The sequence below is a fragment of the Papaver somniferum genome, chromosome 4 (genome assembly GCF_003573695.1).
Source record: "Papaver somniferum cultivar HN1 chromosome 4, ASM357369v1, whole genome shotgun sequence".
Lineage (NCBI taxonomy): Eukaryota > Viridiplantae > Streptophyta > Magnoliopsida > Ranunculales > Papaveraceae > Papaver > Papaver somniferum.
In genome coordinates, this window is record NC_039361.1 from 109,403,855 (window position 1) to 109,415,299 (window position 11,445).

An 11,445-nucleotide genomic window follows, 5' to 3' on the forward strand; every position below is an offset into this window, starting at 1 on the left:
GTTATCTCAAGCTACAGCATTTTTAACTTCTTCAGGGGACAAATATTTCTTTTTCTTTTTCATTTTTTGTTTTAGAAATTAGGATTTACGAATATTGTCCCAAGGTGAGCATAGACCGTACGTTTCACTCTTCGCATTTTGGTCTAATAAAGGCTGAACTTACTATAGTCGGGTCAACTTGTTAGCTAGTGCATTACCACAGTATTCCGGTCTTGGTCAAGGAAGTTGTACCTAAACAGGGTTCATGAGAGGGACTGATCAATCTCAACCTATTGTGTCTATCTGCACTGAACTGCAACCATGCACTTGCAGACTTGCTGATAATAGTCATTCTAACTTGTCTTTAGGGCACGGTGTGGAAGACGAAGACTATAAGTCTTGAGAAAAACCTTGAATTTTCTCATTATGATTAGCAATTTTTCGTGCGCAGTAATCATATCGAAGCCGTGTGAAATGGTTAGATGCCAAACTAAACAAGACAAAGGGCTTAACAGACTATGACGCATTACCATATACGTTCTCAATAACTTCACAGCATGAATCCTGCCCCAGCTACTACGTGGGGGTACACTACAACTCTAGGTAGAACGATTCACCCTAAGTACTTCAAAAACAAGCTGCCAGGTTTTCAAATTGCCCATTGAAACAACTCTAGAGGTTGAACTTGGCAAATGTCAACCGATTAATGAAATAGCCAAAAAAAATCTTATAAGATCTTGGCATTTTCAGGTCAACCATGCGGATATATACTTGTAACACCGAGCCATGAACATATTTTGTGCCTTCTGGCCTTCTTAAATCCACCTCTTTGGACTTCTGAGAAGAATAAAAATGCCCCCAAGCAAAAGTCTAACGGTTGAATTTTTTTGTGTCTCCAAATGTCAAACGGGTTGCTGCTATAGTGGCGCAGCATGAAGCTTATGACATCTCTAGCTTTGCAAGTCAAACTCTGTGAAATTTTCGTATATACAGTTAGTTCTTGAGTATATCTGGCTAGTTCTTGATTCAGTTTCTTAAATTTGATTTGTACCAAGAATCTCGCTACTACTAGCTAAATGCCATCTTTCAAGACTTATTCCAACACTGAACAGCTAAGAACACAACTAGATTGTTCATGGACAAGCATAACAACAAAAAGCAGCCAAGTGAAGAATAAAATTACTCTATTTTTTGGGTGAATAATTCAAACTAAGTTAAAATAAAACAGTTGTTTCAGGATTAACTTACTCGAAATTATCCGGCCGAGTGCCATTTGTGTGGATCAATCGCGTAATTTACGAGTAAATTGATGAACAGTACACGGTATAATTGAGGTTAATGTTTAAGTATATATAAAACCAGATGAATCCAAGAGAATAATTTGATCAACTTCACAAGATTCAGTTAACAAGATTATTCTAAAACAACCACCATGATTGTACACGTGAAGGGAACCTAATTGGAATTAAGGAAGGAACAACAAACAACAGTAAAGATGAAATTTTAAGGTTTTTTTGCGAAAATTCTGTCTCAATTCTAAGACAAAAGATAAGACAAATTCACAGACAAATTCATATCATAATGTAAATTTGTTTCCGGCGGTTAGACGGCACGCCGTGCAATCGACAGTTATCCGATTTATTAGAAAGCATTTGTTTATGAATACAGTTTACAGGCATGGATCCTGCCAGGTTTTTACTTCAGAGTTCATCTTGTTTGGAAACAAGAACCATTTTTCATACATGCTGGAACAAAATTTATAAATGCAATTAGTACCAATACTTGTCTAGGCAAGTTTCACCATTTTCGGAAAACGCCATGTTCTTATCCTAAATCCTAAACCATGCTCGAAACTGGAAAGCAAATTACTTTCATGAACTGAATCCCGGTGCGATTGTACATTTGTAATTACGTTTTTAACCTTAAACCAGAATTATAATATTAGAAGAAGATTTTTTTTAAAAACCAAAAAAAAAAAAAAATCAAACAGAAAGAATGTAAGGCTCGCCGCTGGCGTAATAGGAAAAGTAAAGATTTAAGTATTGCAATGCCGTTTTCAGAGCTGACTTTATGTACAGTAGTTGACCTGATAGGCTGATACCCTTATTTCCGATCTTCGTCGTATTAGTCGACTGATTCCGGAGCTTAATCCAAGTTGACACTTTTAATGACATATATTAAATATTTTGAACATAATTCTCCAAAAAAAAAAAAAAAATTCTCTATCAATTTCTCAGTTTTTGTGAGGAAAAAGGAGCAAATTCCCATGCAGGCCAAGAGTTGTAGTTTTGCAAAGAGACATTCAAATTTCAAAGCCCTTACAAATTTTTTGTTTCCAATACTTGAATTTCTAGCTGGCAAACAAATCTGCTACTATCTCTTAACTTCTTGAAAGGAAGAAAAAAAAAACTGTGAACACTTTTTTAATTCTCAAAGAGTCATCCAAAATCTCTATAAATAGCCCAACTTCATTTTAAACCACACTCCCCCTCAGCAAACCCATCTCTCTCTCTCTCTCTCTCTCTCTCTTTCAAACCCTGAGAAACTCACCATCTCTCTCTCTCTGTTCTGTTCTGTCTCTCTCTCTCTGTTTGTCTCTTGTTTCCTATCTCCCAAACTAATCATGTGTAGAGTAAGTTCATCATCATCATCAACAACTGTTCCAAGTTGTGAATGCAACTCAGACCAACCATACCTGATCTCAATCAAAGATGATGACTCACAACTAGTTGTAAAGCAACTACAACAAGAAAATAAACTTTACACTCATTTGCTACCTAAATTCTCAAAACAAAATGATCAAGTAGCAGTTTCGAACAAGACCCATGTTGCATTAGCGTTTACAGAATGCAGATCTATAGCAAACATAGCATTACCAATGATACTCACTGGGTTATTGTTGTATTCTCGTTCAATGGTGTCAATGCTTTTTCTGGGTTATCTTGGCGAGTTATCCTTGGCTGGTGGTGCTTTAGCTATTGGTTTTGCCAACATCACTGGTTATTCCATCCTTTCTGGTTTAGCTATGGGAATGGAACCCATTTGTGGTCAAGCTTACGGAGCTAAAAAGCTTCACTTGCTTGGTCTCTGCTTGCAGAAAACGATTTTGATGCTATTATCAATTTCAGTTCCAATTGGATTTCTCTGGTTGAATATGAAAAAAATTCTCATCTTTTTTGGTCAAGATGAAGATATATCAAGTGAAGCTCAATTATACATTTTATATACACTCCCTGATCTTTTCCTTCAATCCATACTCCATCCGTTGAGAATCTATCTCCGTTCGCAATCGATAACTCTTCCGTTGAGTTACTGTGCTACTTTCGCAATCATTCTTCATGTGCCCATCAACTATTTCCTTGTTTCGTATCTTGGTCTGGGCATTAGAGGTGTTGCTCTGAGTGGAATTTGGACTAACTTCAATCTTGTTGGATCTTTAATCATCTACATTATCGTCTCCGGCGTGTATAAAAAGACATGGAACGGTTTGTCATCGGAATGTTTAAAAGAATGGCAATCACTTCTAAATTTAGCAATTCCGAGTTGCATTTCGGTTTGCTTAGAATGGTGGTGGTACGAAATCATGATTTTGCTTTGCGGTTTATTGATTAATCCAAGAGCAACAGTTGCATCAATGGGCGTTCTGATTCAAACAACTTCTCTAATCTACATTTTCCCGTCGTCACTAAGTTTCGCCGTGTCGACAAGAGTTGGAAACGAATTAGGCGCAAATCAACCAAAAAAAGCGAGATTAGCAGCTCTAATGGGTCTATGTTGTAGCTTCTCATTGGGTTTTTCAGCTCTAATTTTTGCAACAATGGTGAGAAATGTATGGGCAAGTATGTTCACAACAGATTTAGAGATAATCAAATTAACAGCAATGGTGTTGCCTATAATTGGATTATGCGAATTAGGTAATTGTCCACAGACAACCCTTTGCGGGGTTTTACGGGGCACGGCGAGACCGAAAATCGGTGCTAATATCAATCTAGGCGCATTCTATTTAGTTGGAATGCCAGTAGCTGTTGGATTAAGCTTTTACTGTGGATATGACTTTAAAGGATTATGGTTTGGATTATTAGCAGCACAGAGTTCTTGCGTTGTGTTGTTGCTGATTGTTTTGGGAAGAACAGATTGGGAATTACAAGCTATAAGAGCTAAAGAATTAACTAAAAATTCTCCTGTTCTTGGTGATAATGACGATGATGATGATACTAATGACATTGTCAAAGAAACAAGAGAAGAAGAGAAAAAGATGATGACAGATGATATTAAGAAGGATTTGTCGACTCCGTTAATTACGAATAAAGACGATCAATTATCATTGGTTTAACTCAAAGAATTTTAACGTTTTCACTCGATTTTGTAAAAAGGATTTAGGATTGGATTAGTACTGATCATAGTAATTTGTTTGCTGTTATACGAAAAAAAACACTTGAGAGGAGGAGGAGCTTAACTTTTTGAGCTCTGTTTGGTTCTTGGGGTCTTTTTTCTTTTTTTGACTTTTGGATTGTAATTAAAGAAGAAACAAAAAGTGAGAAATTATAAAGTTGCTAATATTTTTATTTCATATTTTTCTTGTGGGAGCAGAAGAAATTCATTTGTCATTTTGTTGGGGTTCATCTGAACGGGTCGGCACGGAACGGCATGACTTAGCATGCTCTCATTCGTCTATGTCTTCTTCTTCCTCGTGGTCTGTCTTCCAATAGGAAAATATCATAAATAAAGTTATTTAACGTGCACATCATGGGAATAACTTATTTCTTGGATTGGATCGAAAACATAATTTTAATATTTTTTTTTTGTATTTTTGCGATTATTTATATCTTATTGAACATTCTAAATTCTCAAAACTGAAATTTAACAGTCGAATTTTAGAATTCTTCTTTTTTGAAAAAGATCGAATTTCAGATGGTCAAGTTGTATTTTATTGAACAGGATGGGGCTGGTATATGCATGGAACTTGAGTCAATCAAGTGGCTCAAGTTACAAAATCATTGAAAATAGGTACGTAGGAAAAAGATAAAGGGAAAAGAAAAATACTTTAAGTACTCCTTAAGGATGATACCGTAGCTGTGTTCTTCGCCCGCCATGCAATTTCACGATCGATATGCTTAGAGATTTTTTACAGTCATGGTGAGGGCCAAGGATTAAACAATACGTAATTTCACGATTGATATCCTTTGAGATTTTGACAGTCATGACGATAGCCGAGGATTAAACAATATGTCCCGTTTTTCAAATATTATTTAGAGTTACATGCTGCTTGCTTCGTGAGCTTATAAATTAGTTTTCATTTAACTAAGGGATTTGTTTTGCATCCGAATCTCATTTGCAGGTTTTAACTAGACAAGTTGAATGTACGTGTGTTGTACTTTTGCGTTTTGAGTTTGAAAGTACACACCAAATAGCGTTTGAGCATTCCAACGGCTGATTTTAAATTTGTAACAACAGTTTAAGGCGATGGCAAAATCCAATGATGATTACATGTATATCTCGTCGGATAACCTTCTTCCAAATGCGACAGTCAATCATTCAGTGCGTGCATTTGCAAATGCGGCATGCTCAGCATGCTAAGCTCACTGTTGGACATTTAGATTTCATTTAATCATCCCATTTCCAAATTTTATTTTCATTTCATACTCGGATATAATTTTCCTACCGAAAGTCATCCGAGAAATAATAGAATAGAATACTGATCTTCCCAATCCACATAAGTATTGGTTCCGTCAAATTCAACTTAGTAATAATAATTCATAGCAAACGTAATTTTGTATTTCTGTACAAAAATCTCATTAACCATTCGATTTTGTCTAGGGTTAGTTACTCTATTTAAGGAACACTGTCTTCCATTATTCATTGCATATATTTTACATACTCCATCAAATCATATCATTAATTATAAACACAGATAACTTTAACTAATCTAATATAATCTCGATAAATACCTAGTCAAAGTAAAACCAGAATTCCAATAGAATCATCTCTGAACCAATGAAACGCTTCTTGAGATTCATCACTGACTGAATACAAATCTTGAATCTAACTTGCCAACAAGAGATGACGTATTAACTTATCATGCATCCTATTGAGATTAAGCATTCCTGATTGGTGTTTATAAATTTAAAACCTACTTGGGAAGGGTGACTTATCAGTACAATTATAGTCAAAATAAAGTCAACAGTCACTTCCCACACAAACACTCGTGCGGGTGCGCAGGGAATATCAACTGTTTTTGTGCACATAAATGTATACAACTTAAAAAAAGGGATTTTCGAGTTAAGGTTTTGTTTTCGAGACCATACAGGAGCATATACCAGGAGAAGGTTAGCCTTGACTCACATGATAATATAGCTGCTTAGCTATGTACAATCCCCTTGCCTTTGACTAGTAACCTGTCAATCTGTGATTAGCCTCACATTAACTGAGGTTTAGTGTTCATGGTAACAACTCACAAGTGCTGAGGGGATGAATAATGCCATTTTGGTTGTTGCATGCATGCATGCATGTATTAAAACTATAAATTAAGAGGCTTGTTTTGGCGGCATTTCCGAGTTCAGGGAAGCTCGGTGTCTTCTGAATAAACATAACCCTCTTTTTCATAGAGGTCTAACTCGCACTGTCCCATGACTCCCCCATTTTCATAGAGGTCTAACTCGCAGTGTCCCATGACTCCCCCATCCATTAACAAGGCAAATCATTTTTAATAAGAGTACTGTCCAAAATTATTTGTACATTCAAGAATATGAGTATCAAGAAGGGATAAAGGATAAACGAGAGAAGTTGTTGGACATTTAATCATGGGTCCTTATTTGTGAAAATTCGTTGGAAACTACCTATTAGATCAAATGGATTGGATCGACCTTATTTTTCCTAATTTAATTTTTAATTTATTCATTTTGATTTTTATGGTTTATTGTTTATCATTATAAAATGTACACTGTTAGCTAGAATATAGAATTAAAGAAGAAATCACATTAACAGAAAGCATGGGATCTTAAAAATCATGGGACAATCTTTAAGTCTTAATCGTGTTAGTTCTATCATGAATTAAGCGGCCATGACCTTAACGAAAAGCCGTCAAATGAACATCATGGACAAAATCTGCCTGCCTGTATAAGTCATGGCCGGTCCTCTTATCTTAAACGTTTTATTTATTTAATTAGTTTCAACTTTCAAAGAAAAGAAAAATATAGAAAAAAGAAGAAGAAAAAAACGTACGAACGATTTTCTTTTGAAGCGAATCGTATTAAAGAGATTCGCTGCGATGATTGTAAATGTGATGCATAGTTTTGATTGTACGATTAAAAGATCAAACACACAGCAAGCACGCAGCACGCTAGCCACGCTTGTTTATGTGCTGTACCGGCACGTCATGTAACATTTTACACCTCTAATGTTGTTTTGGTGTATGGACAAGTCCCGACAGTTTCTTCGTTCTAACTACCAAAACCATGCTGGTTTCTTATGGAATTGACAGGATAAGCTCCCAAATGAAGCTATCTGTCTGCCAATGCGAACGACTCATATGAGAACCCGGAGTAAGAATGAGAACCCGAAGTAAGAAGATAGTTGGTAGAACGAGAAAATTCCTCACTCAGTGTCATTAGCAATGATACTCTCTCCATCTTTTATTAGATACTCTTTTGAAATATCTTCACATATTAAGGAATTGGAATATTATTATTTTGCTCTTTCTACACCTGAAAGTAATATCTTTTGATTTGCTTTGGAAAAAAATAAAGTGGCTTCAAAGCAAAATTAAAGAAAGAAAATACAAAATTATCATCTAGTTTTGTACAAAATAAACCTTGATACTTGATTAATTAATTGTGTTGAGAGTAGTCACATATTGTGTGCGGGTACCCTATGTTGTCTATTCTTCTCCTAAATTTATCTCCCCAGAGTGTCAATTAGTAGCGAAATAGTTTCGTTGAATGATTACGTGCAGAAAAAAAATCAGCTTTTCGTTGTTTGGTTCAGCGCCGAACGGAATATTTCACGATATCTGCGTTGTTCAATTCAACGAAAGTAAAAGAAAAAAATTTATATTGAATGATTCAGCGCAGCCTCATTATTTGGTTCTACCTATAATATACTAGAATATAATTGTCATAAAATTTAGAGGGTCATTCTAACTGACGTGGTCTTCTAACCTAGGACTTCTAACCTAAGAATTAAAATCGATAGTTTGTAAGTCAAAATCAGTTAAGTTTATGAACTTTAATAAATTATGTCATTGGCGTTGTATTATTCTCTTTGCTCAGTGCTTAGCCATAGCCCAGACAAAACATCAATCTCGAAAATTAAAATGTCAAACTCAGAAGAAAACCATCTGATCTTTTTTCTTCTTTTCTTATAATAAGCCACCTCTGAGTCGGCAAGGTTGTATGCATTAGTCCAATGGTGTCCACACCATGTATATGTCAACCTACTAAATTAATCATGCACGTAACAGTGTAACAAGATATTAACAATACTTCTCATAATTTTAAAGAAATAATATTCTCAATTTCTCATTGTCGAGGTTCCACATAGAAGATAGAACATGCATATCTTTTTTTCTCTTTTATTCACAAACAGTATAATAACAATCTGATAATCAACTATTGATATTCCTAGTTGGCTATATGGTCAGATCGTTTTGTCCAATCAGAAAGATTAGAGAGGAGAGACTAGATGTGCCACTACATTTGTTTATTTATTTCTGCACATAATGTGTTAGTTGTATTTGTTTCGACATTGTGTAGGGCATGTCTTGGTTGATTATGTTATCGGGACAGGTAATGTCAACCAAGTTCCAGAACACAAACTTGAAGACATTAGTTGTTCTATTCGCCAAAAACAAGTGCATGTTGTAAGTATCAAATTTTCGTTGCCATTGTCAACCTACTTACGACTGAATTTACCAGCGAAGTACTCCTATTTGTAGACATTCTTTTAACTCAACCCTCTCTCTATTGAGAAAAATGAAATAAAAATAAATGTCCTTAAATAAGGAAAGTGAGAACAGTCAAAATTGGGATAGAAAAATGCGACTAATATAAAAAAAATACGGCTTTGCTACGCGGCACCCCATTCAGCGCCCTAGTCTGCGCCCAAACTGACGTGGCAAGCTGAGTTGTCGTAAATCACGTGATTAACTTTCTCTCTCTTCTGTATTTTTTGTTTTCTTTTGTGACGACCGAAAAGAAGAGAATTCTATTGTTCTCTCTCCATTATTTTCCCTTCTTTTCTCTTGGTGAAACAGATTCTTCATGAAGATCATCTATTTCTCATATATTTTGGAACTTTAGAATTTTCTAACTTCTTCTTAGCCAACATTGTAAAGTTATTTATCATAGTACCTAATCCTAATTGAAATTTAAGACCCAAAACTCATAATTGTAAATTGTTCTTTGTTTTTCTTAATTGTGCTAATGCTCGTTCTGTGTTTTTTAAGATTTATCATATGATTTACATTTCATGGGTTCTTTAGAACCTCCCAATTTTCGGAATGGGTCTTAAGTTTATCACAGATGGACTTTTTTGGTGTTTAATTATTCTTCCATGCATGAATTGATTGAAGAAAATCCAGGAGCATCTAATTTATTATCTTCCATATATGCCCTTTTCAAGAGATGCAGCCTAAATGAATTAGTGAAGACATTGATGATGAGTAAATTGTTTTCTTAGTAAGCTTACGCTCACAAGTAAACATTCCACTAACTTTCACGCTCTTGATTAAGTGACCTCAGTTGCTAATTTGATGTCATCAAGAGGCTGAATAGGATAGTTAATTAGAGAAGACGAGTAAAAGAGAAAACATTTGGAATCTGAGAGAACAGAAAGAAGAAAAAAAACAGTAGAGATTGAAGGTGGGTTTGAGAACTCCTCACGGAAACTACGGGATAATTAATGGTTTGGTAATAAGTTCAAATACATATATTCGGAATCTGAGTTTATGTAAAAGATGAAGACGAAGATGGCTGAGAGAACTGTTTTTTCAAGAGAAAATAGTAAAAAACTAAGAAAGAGACGTGACGTGGCATAGTCTTTTTTGTCACTTAGGACAGCTAAACATTCCACCTCATCTTGGACGCAGACCAGGGCGTTGTATGGGGCAGAAATGTAAATATGCTAAACATGAGGGGGAATGTTTAGCTGTCCTAAGTTTATATTTGTTTATGTAAAAATAAATGTAAATATGCTATGCACGCTAAGTTAGAAGTTATATTTTCCTTTGCAAAAATATTCTACCCTAAGTTAGAAGTGAGAACAATTGAAATCACTCCGCGTATTTAGTTTGGTCACAATTCTTTTTACACTTGCTGGTATTTAATCTTGTCCCAATAACAAATGATTAGCTATCCGATCATAACTCCATTTCAAGCAATTAAAATCAAACAAGCATGCAGAAGGTAACTAATCGAACATGCAGAAGGGGGCCACTACAGAAAACTTAATATATTACAACACCCAATGCTTATGGCATGAACCCTTACTAGTGTCACGATAACCTATGTGGCAAGAAGTCTATTGCTGCACTCAATCTTTATTGCTGCAGTTTGCCACACTCTTTTCATATTTTTGCTACAGTTGTGTGGCAAAAATTTTATTTTGCAGCAGTAAATTATAACTCTTAGCTGCAGCTAAAAAGTACTGTGACTAGAAATTTGCTTTTGCAGCACCTATATTAAAGGTGTGGCAATATATGGTGTAGCAATAGCTAGATTTTCTTGTAGTGGTCTCTTGAACTGTATTACGAACCTTTTGGTGACACAATCAAAATATGGGCTTTTTGCATCTCATAGGGCCGACATTTTGTATCGTGCTGCATTTTTAGACACAAAAAATCAATAAATTCATATTTTTGAAATAATAAAATTAAATTGATTGATGATTTTTTCAACTTAATTCATTGTTCAACCCCACTACTGGTGTACTACTACTAGGCAGATAGTAGTATTAGTATAAGATAAGAATGCACTATACTAATGAAGCACATTATGGTGGTTAGATATTCTTTAGATTCTTATTTTAACAGTATCGAGTCGAGTTACCATACACCACGATATCCAGTTTTCTCAATTTTCATTGCAATTTAATTTTTTCTATAACCACATCCGAAAATGTCAAACAATATACTATAACACGTACAGGTTGGAGAAATGCAAAACATGGCCCGTTGAAATGTGCAGCATTGGTATCATTTACAGAAACGGAAAATGCGTCATTTGTCCAAATATTTTTAAATCACGGTTCAAATGGCCAAAAAAAATAATAGGAAGGATGAAACTGGATTCATCCTACCTTAAATTTAAAAAATAACAAGGATGAAACTGGATACATCCTGTGTAAATTAAAAATAAGAAAAATATTTGAAAATGGGCACGATGAAACTGGTTACGTCCTGCCTATTTTTACATTTTTGTCCATTTAAACAATATCAAAATCTAACTGTCTATTTCACACAGGAATTGTTGA

The 11,445-nt window shown here is 35.0% G+C and overlaps 1 protein-coding gene across 1 annotated transcript; it reads left to right on the forward strand.

Annotated features, from left to right (window-relative positions):
- Positions 1 to 2,451: 2,451 nt before the first annotated feature.
- Positions 2,452 to 4,555, forward strand: LOC113276305 (protein DETOXIFICATION 49-like). Its single transcript, XM_026525898.1, has one exon. It carries the CDS (start codon positions 2,603 to 2,605, stop codon positions 4,310 to 4,312), a length of 1,710 nt encoding a protein of 569 aa, XP_026381683.1. The 5' UTR covers positions 2,452 to 2,602; the 3' UTR covers positions 4,313 to 4,555.
- Positions 4,556 to 11,445: the final 6,890 nt, after the last annotated feature.